The sequence below is a fragment of the Lepus europaeus genome, chromosome 6 (genome assembly GCF_033115175.1).
Source record: "Lepus europaeus isolate LE1 chromosome 6, mLepTim1.pri, whole genome shotgun sequence".
Taxonomy (NCBI): Eukaryota; Metazoa; Chordata; class Mammalia; order Lagomorpha; family Leporidae; genus Lepus; species Lepus europaeus.
The window spans coordinates 115,609,697-115,621,804 of NC_084832.1; the positions used below are offsets into that span (position 1 = coordinate 115,609,697).

Below are 12,108 nucleotides of genomic sequence, written 5' to 3' on the forward strand. Positions count from 1 at the left end.
ATGGCACCACAAGTCATGAACTTGTACTCTCAGCAGTTGTAGGTTTGAGAGGTAAGGCAACATGAGCGCCTTCTGAGGGCTCACCGTGAAGCAAGCTGAGGGAACTGTCTTGCAGCGCAATTATCTGAATAGTTCTGTGTCTGTGCGCCCCCTACTTCCTCCCAGGGCCGCAGGAATTCATACAGAATGTTATCACAACCGTGACTTTTATAAACAAAAGACTTTATTTCAAATATATTTTACAGCTTGTGTGTAATTAAGATTGCTTTCCAGGTTCTGAAATTTAATAATAAATTGAACAGGCAATGTACAAAAAAGTGGTGTTTACTTAGGCCTCCTGATTCCCTACAGTTATTCTGGAAGTTTGTCTTATTTTTTTCCTGTTTAATCAGTGGAGACATCCATGATAACACAGCCTTCATCCTCTTGGTTAGATTTCTGAATAGCGACAAAGTACCATTCCATTCCATATTGGTTTGCATCTTTGAAACGGGCAGGAAAGAGAGTAAAGTCTTATGTATTGGGACCTCACTCGTGGGGAGATGATGATATATTGTGATCAGAGCTGAACCAGCTCATTCTTTGTGACAGTTATTGATAGAATAACTAAAATGGTAGGTCAGATGTTTAGCCTGCTTAAGAAAACATAACTAGAGAACTTTTAGCCATACTATTGCATACACTTTACATACTAATTACAAGGCTTACTGCTTATAAAACAGATCTTCTCAGCTAGCTATTAGATTGCTTTAGAAACTCAAGAAAATAAATTGAATTTTTTCATAAATGATCTTTGAGACATTGAACTAATTCATACTTGCGGTCACCTCCATTGTTAGAACTGAGGATGCAGGGGTGATGTGAGGTTATAGGTGGAGACGATTTCAGAACTTTTAAATTTGGTAAGAATGACAGTATCCTGTCACAATAATTTCCTCAGACACCAACAAGTAAAATCGCCCAAACTGAAATGTTAAAAACAACAAGAACAAAAAACACAAATGGGTTTTTCACTATTGCCAGTGGATTTTTTTTTTGGTTGTTCAAGGCATCGGCAGTAGGAAAGCAATTCGTTGTGAGTCGTCCTAGCTATTCCATAAGAAACTAAAACACAGGTCAACAAAAGAGTGTTTCTAAGTCAGAATATTACAGGACAAAACAAAGGGAACTTTATTTGATAGAAGAGAGGACGGTGTTTGGAGCTTTGCATCTCGGATGAGCCAAGTTTGCCTTAACTCATAAGATTCTCCCCATCCACAAACACTTGGCTCATGTTGGTAACGACGATGCACTGTTTGCTGCAGAAACTTAGGATGAGAATTTGATCAGCGTGGCCCCGGGTGGTCTGTTACAAACATTTCTCAACTCCTGCAATGGGTATTTTCCTTTCACTGTGTTATGCAAATATCAAGCGGGCTGTACTTTTATGTTTCAGTTACATTCTCATGGTTCCACACACCAGAAGTCTCCGAAGCCTACTGCTTTGCCAGGACGAACATCACCGGAAGCAGAGAAACGAGGCTAGTGCGGGAGATGGACGGATGGACCAAGTGCCTTCAAAACTGGAGGTATACGATGGCAGAGATTGGGAGCTATTTGTAAAATCTCAAGCTCTTGCCTCCATTCAGGCCTAAGGTTAAAGGGGAGGGATGGTAGGCGGTGGGAGCTGCAGAATGTCACATGCAGAAGTAAAGGTGGGTAGAAGGAAGAGGTAAACAGCCCCACCTCCTGGTTGATAGGAACATCAGAGCGTGCAGAATTCTTTGGAGTTGTTCAAAAGCAAGAGCTTTGTTTCTGCCCCCAGAGATTCTGGTTCATTCTATCAGGGTTGGGCCCAGGAATCTACATTTTTAACCATTAATTCAGAATCAGGTGGCCCATGGACCAGACTTCATAAAACACTTCTGTTCAGGGAGACAGGGGGCAAAGTGTTAGGAGAACAGACCCTCTTTATATACTTACTTTATATTCATTTGAATCAGATGTTAACTGATCTAGTATCTTTCTATGTATCTATGTGTGTGTATATATAGAGAGAGAGGGGAAAAAATTCCAAGAAAGCAAACACCCAAATAAACAGAAACCCTTACAGGAAACTATAATACACAGAACAGGATAGAAAGACATACTGTGAAGAAAGATTCAGCAGAAATGGCCATTGGGATGAAAGGAGACGTCTCATCTCTAACATCAGTAAAAGGTAGAATCCCAAGGCTCATGACAGAGTGTTAAGCAATGTGGACACATTCATGTCTCAAAAGTAGACACCCGTGGAATAAAATTCACTTATAAATCTCAGCAATTTCATGACCTGAAATTCTGGAATATTTCTAGACAAACAAAAGGATGAAAGAGAACTTTAACTTACAGAAACCCCACTCACATCTAATAACAACATCCAGAAAGGGATACGCCACTAACCGTGCTGCAGGCTGTTGGGTTTTCAAGTGTATTAGGCTCAGTTACATATCAGAGAGATACCTTTTGACATCGTGCTGAGTCCGGATCCCTGTCTGAGTGAGGTGCACCGTAACACGTTCTGACTGTCCTTCCGGGAAGGGCCACATCTAAGAATTAGACCCTCAGTTTTCAGATCAAAATCAGCTTCGGTGAGTGAGGCTATTTTTTAACTGAAAACAACACTGAACTAGTTTCCATACTTCTGTCCCTTGCATGATAAAACTAAGGATTGCTCCTTTGTAACAGGAATCGTGAAAGGAAACACAGCATAAGAGATAGAGAACACATTTGCTGTTTTTATTGGTGCCTTGCATGGCAGTAATACTGAAAAAAAAGAGAAGGCAAAAACGAAACAAAACAAAACCGAAAACCCAGAAAACAAAAAACAACCAAAAAAAAAAAAAAAAAAAAACCAGGTTGATGGCAACCCACTTCTTTTTTTTTAAGAGTACATAAACTCCTGTTTTATTTTTATTGTGGCATGAATGATAACAGAAAACCAAAAAACATGAAAATATACAACTTATATTACACTATGTGTTATGAACAAAATATAAATCTATAACTCTATGTTATATTTACATAATTATTTATTTTATTAAATTTCAAGTGAGATGGTAGGTTGCACATACTTTGTTTTAAGCTCCAGGCATTTGATTGTCTGTCTTCTCTTTTTCCATTTTCATTTGTAAAATCCAAAATGTTAGAAGGACTAAGAACTTTAGAGCCAGTGGAGCTGTATAAATACTGTTTTCATGAGCCAGTGATAGGAACACTGGGGAGGACAGAAATCATTCAGTAGAAAACTCAACACATCATCTTCAACCTGGGAAACTGATAGTTAAAGGAATCTTTAAAATTAAATACTGCAAAAGCTTGACTAAACAAACACCTATGCCCTAGAAGACAGAGAGATATCTGAACCACTTTAAGTGGGTTTCTTGTTTCCTTGCAAACTCCGTCATTTTTATTTTACTATTAACTTGATAGACAAATATTTTATAAACCTGTTTGTAAATATACAGTTGTTTTATTACAATTCAATAATTTACCCATTAAAATGAATGCAGCTGTAATTATTTCTGACATTTGATATAAGAGGTTTCTTCTGGGAACAGTAACAGCTTCTGGATTAAGAAAATATCTGAAATTGGATGATAAAATCATTAAAGATAATTTTCTTTGAAAGAGTTAGGGTAAAATTCTACTCCACATATAAAATCTATGAAATAGTTTCATCAAAGAAAACTTATTTATATTTGTCCCTTGTAAGAGGATTTGGTTTCAACAATGATGGTTGTGTTCTTTGGGGGAGATTTTACACATGGTTAATTCTTGAACTGTAGATGTCAAATGAGCTTTATAAGTCAACTTAACTAATTTAGGTATAAATGTACTGAAGAATAGTTTCATATTTTATCTAATTGTAAATTATTAGCTTGTACATGAGCCAACTTTAACCTATTTTCTCCAGTGATACTTTCTTAGATTCATATCAAGACGTGACTATTTTAGAGAAACTGATTACAACAACTATACAAACCAGAAAAGATTATTTCTGAGTGTGGGAGTAAGGGTGAGAGTGTGTGCGCGTGTGTGTGTGCGTGTGTGTGAGCGTTGGGGGTGCACAGAGGAGAGAGGCGTAACAGGCAGGTAGGACAGGAGAGAGGAGGGAGGCTGTTCATGTTTATTTTTGTTTGATCTTACTCTCATTTCCTCTTCCTTATCTTTTTTTTGGTCATCCTGGGGCACAGAAAGAGAATACAAAGTTTTTGAATTCTTCCCGAAATCATAAACCAATCAAACGCCAAGGCGGCAATGTGTTAACACAGTTAAGTTGCTATTCACAGCACCTTTTATCAAGTGACTTCAAAGCACTTTAAGCATTAATATGATTATTTCTATTTTTTTCTTGAGAAAACTAGGACAAAGAAATTTTGACACACAGTGAATTAAATTTTAGAACAAGAGAATATAATACAGGGCTTTGAATTTGCTTTTTGTTTCAGCTCATGTAGGGTTTTAGTCTTGGGCATAAATCTAACTGTGTAAAATTAACTTCTGAATTTCAGCAGCTAAAGGTCACCATTAACAATTTTGTTTTCCCCTTCAAATAAAGCAAAAGTGTAAACAAACAAACCAAAAGAGCGAACAGAAGTGTTTTGTCAATTCACTGGTGTGTTAGAATTGGTTTCAGCCAGAATGCCTGCAGTGGCATTTACCTGGAGCTAAAACAAAGTAGTATTCTTGTAGCCCAAAGTCATGAAATGAAAACAAAGCATCCTTATAACATGGTGTAAAATAAGTATCCAGCAAACGTGAAAAGTGAACCCACATAAGTCAGAAGAAATTTGTTAACAAAGACAGAGAACAAATTTTTAAAAAATCTGCTTTCACATTGTACATAATAAACGATATAAAAACAAGTGTCTATTTTTTTTTTCTTATCCAGAGTGCTTAAAAACAAAACAAACAAAAACAACAACAACAAAAATTGGCTCTAGATGACTGTGGCAATTAAATAACTAAAATGAGTGATGAGAGCATAAGTTAATTAAGACTGAACATGACCCTCCTATTAATTCACTCCTTTGTATTAAACACCAGAACTGACATTGTTGGGGCCAAAAATCTTTAAAAAGGATAAAACTGATGGAAGAAAAGTAAAATTGTATGGGTGAACATGTGTGTGTGCATACATACATATATATATACACACATATATGTATATGTGTGTATATATATGTATATATATATATATATGAGTTGGAGATGGATATTAGTTTTAAATATCTAACAGCTTATTGGCTGCACTTCCAAATCAGAGGAGAATAAAATAGGGAGAAATAAAATAAATTATACATAACTTACTAATCTGGGAACAGCTGACCTTATTATTATTATTATTACTATTATTATTATTTTATCATCATTATTACAACACTAGCAAAAAGAGGCAGTTCAAATGAAAATACAGTCATCAAAAACAAACAGAAAAACAAACAAAATCTCTGACATGCAGGGTATGATCAGCTCCTCCAAGCAAAACCCCAGAGCAAGTCTTCTGAGAGAGAGAAAAAAAAGGAGGGGGGGGAGAGTTTTCCTTACTTATTATATAAAGAAACATCAAAATTTAGGATGGTGTTTTGGGGGGTGGATTGAGACAGGCCAATGATAAATGCAGCGAAAACCACAGCACATTCAGGCTTCTGGTTGGAGAACTGACTGATGCTTCAACACAAAGAATGGCAATTGACGTGAAATGATTTCGCATTTATTTGTACAGGCCCTTCAAGTGCCTTGGCATTTGGCTGGCACAATAAAGGAAGCAGTCCCATCACAGTCAGCTGTTGAGCTGCACACACCCTCCGCTGGCACCGAACGGTGGGCTTCAGCAGATTCAGCTCATGGTAAGGGAAGAGTGCTGGCAAGGATCACTGGGTCAGCCAGGCTCCATGTGGTTGGGCTGCAGGGACTTAATCAAATCCTGCTTTTTATGGCACAAAATGTGCCTGGGCCACACTTGTGAAATGCAAAAGGCCTCCACCTCATTTCATGGAAAGATGAGAAATATCTTCTAAAAAACGTCGAGTTTGTTTCCTAGTCAAGAAAGGGTGGAACGCCAACAGAAATAAGCCGATTCTATACTTCTGGAAAAAGGTCAGATGTATTCAGTAAAAACGATGATTGTTTTGTTCGAAGTATCAATGGGAAAAACAAAAATCACTAAGGAGCAAACGTCAGTGGAACCAACTGATCTGGGAGCAGGGACATCTGGGAGCAGTTTGCTAGAAGCTTCCATGTTATACATGCACACCTCTATTACACAGGGCCACCTGATCCACCCAATAATCATCATATTGGAAATTTAAAAATATAATTTCTGAGCCCTATACTCGGTTAAGTTGTCATCTGAAGTGCAAAGTCAAGGTCAAGATTACTTCTAGACCAGTCACTTAGGAGGATGTGGGATTTCATCCCCAGATGTGGGTTTAACTCACAATGGTCCAACGTTATTCCTATTAGTACCATAATCACACACATACATACACACAAAAATCCAAGATCAGAAAATATTTTTTCTCTAAATTTCTTATGTCTCTCTCTCTCTCTCTCTCTTATCACCTGAGAACAGCACCTACAGTTTCCATTTTTAAAAAAGTCAAATCTCACCAGCTGCTGGTATTTCAGGTTTTTCAAGGGATTGTCTAAGTTATAACACTGTCCTAACTTAAGAAGGAACAGGAAAAAGGAAAAGGAAAAAATGAACTTGGTCAACACTTCCATACAAATTTGGCACTTGCTCAAAGATGTAGTGTGGTGTGCAACAGATAAAGAAAGTTCTCGAAAGAAAATAATTGCTTATTTTGTGGTGGACAGCAAGGAAGTCAAAAACAGGCTCTTTCTCCCTCTTCCTCCCAAGCACAGACTTCCACCTTTAAAGTATAGAGATGGACAAGGTGGAGAGAAGTAAAGAGAAATTCATCTTTTTTTCTGTCAGGTGCATTACAACAACAACAATAAAAAGGAAAGAAAAAGGAAAGAAAAAAAACCCAGAAACCCCTAAAAACAAAACGAAACTTAGTTCTTTTAAAAATTGTAGCACAAAACAACAAAACACATTCACAAGCCACTTGTTGGCACTGTGTACCTGAGTGAGAATTTCTAGAACATTGTAGAACAAACAGCCATAAAGTTTATTAAAAAAAAAAAAAAAAAAGTTGACGGGTAAGACTTCAGTGCTTGGATGTAGCAGCTGAATTACTGGCATTATTTTACCCATAGCTTATTTCAATCTCTTGTTGTTGATATTGTTGTTTGCTTGTTGTATTTGTTTTCCTTTCCAAGCCTTTTGAGGCTGAGGTCTATTAGTCAGCTGATGTCCCAACTATTTAAGACTAACAGTTAAAGTAACAGTCAGTGTATGAGAAAGTTAATGTGCTTGGCCACTGGTAAGGATGAACCAGTTAGGGCTTCTTTAAGTCCTATGGTCACAGCAATCTTTTGACCCTTATCAGTTGGCTTGTCCTGCAATATGGTTTTCACTGTCACTCCCATAATCTACATCGGGATCATCCTCTTCCTCATCGTATTCGTCATAAATCTCTCCATTGATGTCCTCGGCCTGAATCTCTTCTTTGATATGTGGCTCCTCTCCTTTCACACCGTAAGTGCTCTGAATAACGGGCATCCCAGGCTCCGGGCTGCTCGACACGCTCGAGTGCTCTGAGGGCAGGTGAGGGGAGGGCATTCCAGCCATGGCGATGGCTCCTGGGTACACGACACCAGCAGTGGCGATGGGGATCTGTGCTTGTTGCCTGCCAAAGAGAAATTTCCCCAGAAGAGATCGTGAGTGAGAGGACACTTAGAGGCAGGTTCTCCTACATGATGAACTTGCTTAGCAATGATCTGCTCTAATGTACTGATTTTCTCCCAATTGCCTAATAAGTGCTAAATTGTGGGGTGGGTATCTAGCACAGTATTAAGGGAGCCGCATGGGATACCTATATTCAGTATTGGAGAGCTTGGGTTTGGTTCAAATCCCGCCTCCACTTATGATCTGGTATCCTGGGAAGCAGTGGGAGATCTTGGGTCTCTGGTTCTTGTAGGTATTTGGGTAGTGAGTGAATGGATGGAAGATCTCTAGGTCTCTGCTTCTTGCTCTTGACCTCTCTACCTTTCAAAGAAAATGAAGATTAAAAAAATTTTTAGTTGTATCCTACATTAAGCTTAATACTTGTACATAGTGTTTTATAGATTACAAGTCATTTCTGGTGCCAGCCTCATGGATATATATATATATATATATATATATATATATATATATACCCTATGCAGTTGTCCTAGATTCCTATTCTTGGCTTAAAGTTCTGGTGTCACAATGTTGAAATTCTTTTTTTCTAAATATTTTATTTATTTGCAAGGAAAGTGACAGGGAAAGAGATCTTCCATCTGTTGGCTCACCCCCAAATGGCCACAACAGTCCAGGGCAGGCCAAGCCAAAGCCAGGGGCCTGGAACTCTATCCAGGTCCCCTAACAGGGGAGCCAGAGGGACCCAAGCATTTGGATCGTCTGCTGTTCCTTTCCCAGGCACATTAGCAGGAAGCTGGATCAGAAGCAGAGCAGCCGGTACTTGAATCAGTGCTTTCATATGAGATAGCCCCACAATCTTAAAATTCTTAATAACTTTTCAACAAAGGTATGTCTTGCATTTTTTTGCATGGAACCCCACCTAGCAGCTGGACCCAGTGGGGAGGAAATTAACAGGTGATGGTTGTTGATGCTCTTTTTCATTCATTCATTCCTTCTTGCACACAAGAAGCCTGGGCTTTGTGTTTAGCTGTGGCTTGGACCCATTTACCAGACTCTCAGACAGAGACTTTCTCAAGGAAAGGGAGGGAGAGGGCAGACCAAAAAGGTTTGTTTTTCTTTTCCTAACTTCTCCTCTGGCCATATTCAGAACACTAGGAATATATTTATTAGTCTAAGAATCACTTGTTCCTTATTTTTGTGTTTTTTGAGAAAATTCTGCAGTAGCAATGCAGTTGCAGGCTGCATAGTATATCACTGTCAGTGGCAATGCAGAATAAAACATCTGAGAGCTACAGTGTTGACTCACTGAGTTCAAAGTTTCCAATTCTGCAGATACGTTAATGGCATAATATTTATTTCAAAGTCAAAGTGACTGCTACACTTATTGTTCAGTTTTTTTATTGAGGTCCTATATGTAGGACGACGGGACAGTAATTCAGAATGGAATGTTCCCGTTCTTCACCTTGGTGTGCTCTAAATCTAATTTCTACTTTGCGGGACCCACAAGGACCATGCCTGTGCCTTGATGGCTCAACAATCCTTTTGATTTTGTAGTCAGAAACAAATGATTCTTTCTTTTGAAATCATTTTCACGTTTCGTCATCTCAACGAAGTTGTTAGTTGTGGACTTTATTACAGTGAATTCTTGAAAGTAATGGAAGCCCATGAGGAAAGAAGCAGTAATAATTCTAAGTTTTTAACAGCAAACCTGAAGCTTAGTGACTTGCCCTAGGATTTCATTTTCAAACCAGCTGTTAGCACAGCTTCTTTTGGGGCGAAGAGATAGCAATGGCTGTTATTTCTCGGGATTATACAAGAGACCAAAGTCTCTGCAAATACTTGGAGTTCAGGTTTGGTTTTGTTTTCAAAATGCTGCTTTCCAACTAAACAAATAGGTTTGTGTCCTACTAAGAATAACAGCAAGTTGACCCCATGAGAACAAAAGCTGATTGAAAGGGCCATACCCCACGTTGAAATACTGCCGCATCTCCTGCCGCCGGTTCCGCATGATGGCCTTGTACTCGCCGATGCGCAGCTTTTTGCCATCCACGAGACAGGTGCGCTTGGGCCGGGGCTTGTACTTGTAGTCAGGGTACTTCTCCAGGTGCTGCTTGCTGAGACGGGCCTGCTCCTCATAATATGGCTGTTTCTCTAGGTTTGTCATAGCTTTCCAGCGGGATCCTGTGACGAAAACACCGTCAGGATTCTTAGCATCCTCAAAAAGAGAGACGGCTGACAACAAGAAAATCTAAAGGAAAAGTGTTGGCCCACACACAGAAATACAGAAACGCATGTTTGATGAGTGAGCTTTGACTTGAAAAGCAATATTCCAAGATAAAGGAGGTGCTAGTGGCTCTCAACTGAAACTCTACCCAAAGACATAAATACTGGACAAACTGTTTTTTTTCTGGCTGGAGTGAACAGTTTAGCCAAACTTGCCTATTACATCCTTAAAAGTTCATAGGTAATGTAATGGCTGTATATTTTATTACCACATTAGACCATGATGTAATTTGACCATGAACTAAAAAATTAGGCAAAAATAAACACTTTTTTTTAACTTGAGACTATTTAGTTGTTGAATATTTTTATATGGGAGTATGCAATTTATTGCAAATGTTCTTATATCACATACTCGCATTCTCCACAAATGTTTTTAAGTTCTTACAGCAGTAATTATAGTTAAAATTTCTTTCCTTAGAGATTAATTATAGTTCAAATTATAATACCAAGGCACATAGACTGATTTCCTACCGTGTGCTATATACTGTACTAAAAGTTCTATCCATGTTGTGTCATTTCTATCTTTCACTACAATCTGGTATGAGAGCATTTATACTTATTGTCATAGATGAAAAATTTGAGGTTCAAATGTGTAAAGTAACTTACCAAACAAACATCATATAACTATTAAACTGCAGATCTGTAACTCAAATTCAAGTGGAATGCTACAGTGTATGCCCTTTTAAAATATGGTACACCACCTACCCCATATATGATCTAATGGGAACACTGCATAAGTTCTTTCTCGTACTGAATCACTTCAATAACATATGAGGATGGCACTTCTCATGACACAGTATGTATTAATAATGATAACCTAAATTGTTTTTTCCCTTGTTTCCACTATTCATTTTGGTGTGGATTCAACCAGAATTGAAAAAAAAAAAAAAAAGTCTGAAGCTTAACTAAAAATAGTTTATCCTATTTTCCCCTTTAGATGTGGCTTAAAGCTTTGTTTCAGTCTCTATGGCTATGTATAGTAGTAAGTGGTAGCAGTAATTGTGTGTTTTTTAAGATAGACTTTAAAATTGTGAACTGTATTTATTTGTGAGTAATCTGTGATTATCGGAAAATAATCAGCTCAATTAGACCCAAATGTACAAAGACCGAACACTGGGGCTAGGTGGTCCCAAGCAAACGTGTACTGGTACCGACTGGTACCGCTGCCACTGCCTGCCCTCAAGGTCATCTGAGTGAGCTCTTAGAAGCTCTGATTTGGGTCCACTATGCATATCTCCAAATGTCAACTGCAAAGAGCTCACCGTTAAGCAGTTACTCCATACAAATGCAGAGAATTCTTTGATTTGAGCTGTCATTCTTATTAAAGCACGCAATGAAGGGGGTACTTAGAATTTTTTTTACTACTGGAACAGATGTTATGTAGGTGGGTATATCCATGTAGGTATAACAAGGATTTATGCACATAGATGTCTTTCCCATCTAGACAACAAGTAGATTCTATTTACAATAGAACCTCATGTCACATAGTTTAAATAACAAGAGTTTCTTTTCCTTTGTCAAACTTCTATTTAAATAACATTACCCAGTGTTAAGTTGGTTGGTCAGGTCCTACAATATGAAACTCTATATTTGCTCAACATTTTTTTCTAAACGTGCCAGAATATCATCATATTGTCCTCAGGGCATACAACCATACCGAAAAGGTTCTAATACCATGAGTTAGATCAATTCTTTTCATGGAGTTGTTGCAGGTATTATACCAGCTTTCTGAACATCATCGAGAAATGGGAAAGTGAGTTCACCAGAAGACTGACTAGCAAACAGCAATACACTGAAAAATGGAAAAAGAATGGCTGACCTAATATAGAATTCACTGGTATCTTCACACCAAAACTGAACAAAGAAATTGCCAGTGAATATCTCCTAAATCTAAATTTCTACAATCTCTAAAAGATTCTGTTTTTGTGAAGAAAGGAAATGTTTAGGCCTTTGCAGTAATATGCCCTGGGAAGTGAGAACTGTTTTGATATTTCTTGTTATGTTGTATTAATTACTACATATGTGTGTGGTGAACAACAGAGTTGTGATTC

The 12,108-nt window shown here is 38.0% G+C and overlaps 1 protein-coding gene across 7 annotated transcripts in view; it reads right to left on the bottom strand.

Annotated features, from left to right (window-relative positions):
* Window positions 1-7,029: 7,029 nt before the first annotated feature.
* SOX5 (SRY-box transcription factor 5) overlaps window positions 7,030-12,108 on the bottom strand; it is a 786,191-nt gene continuing 781,112 nt past the window's right edge. For all 7 annotated transcript variants that reach the window (XM_062194939.1, XM_062194941.1, XM_062194940.1 and 4 more), the window contains 2 exons: window positions 9,739-9,955; window positions 7,030-7,778 (listed from right to left, as the gene is read on the bottom strand). In XM_062194939.1, the coding sequence (XP_062050923.1) occupies window positions 7,475-7,778; window positions 9,739-9,955 (521 nt within the window). In that variant the 3' untranslated portion in view covers window positions 7,030-7,474. The remainder of the gene's footprint in view (window positions 7,779-9,738; window positions 9,956-12,108) is intronic.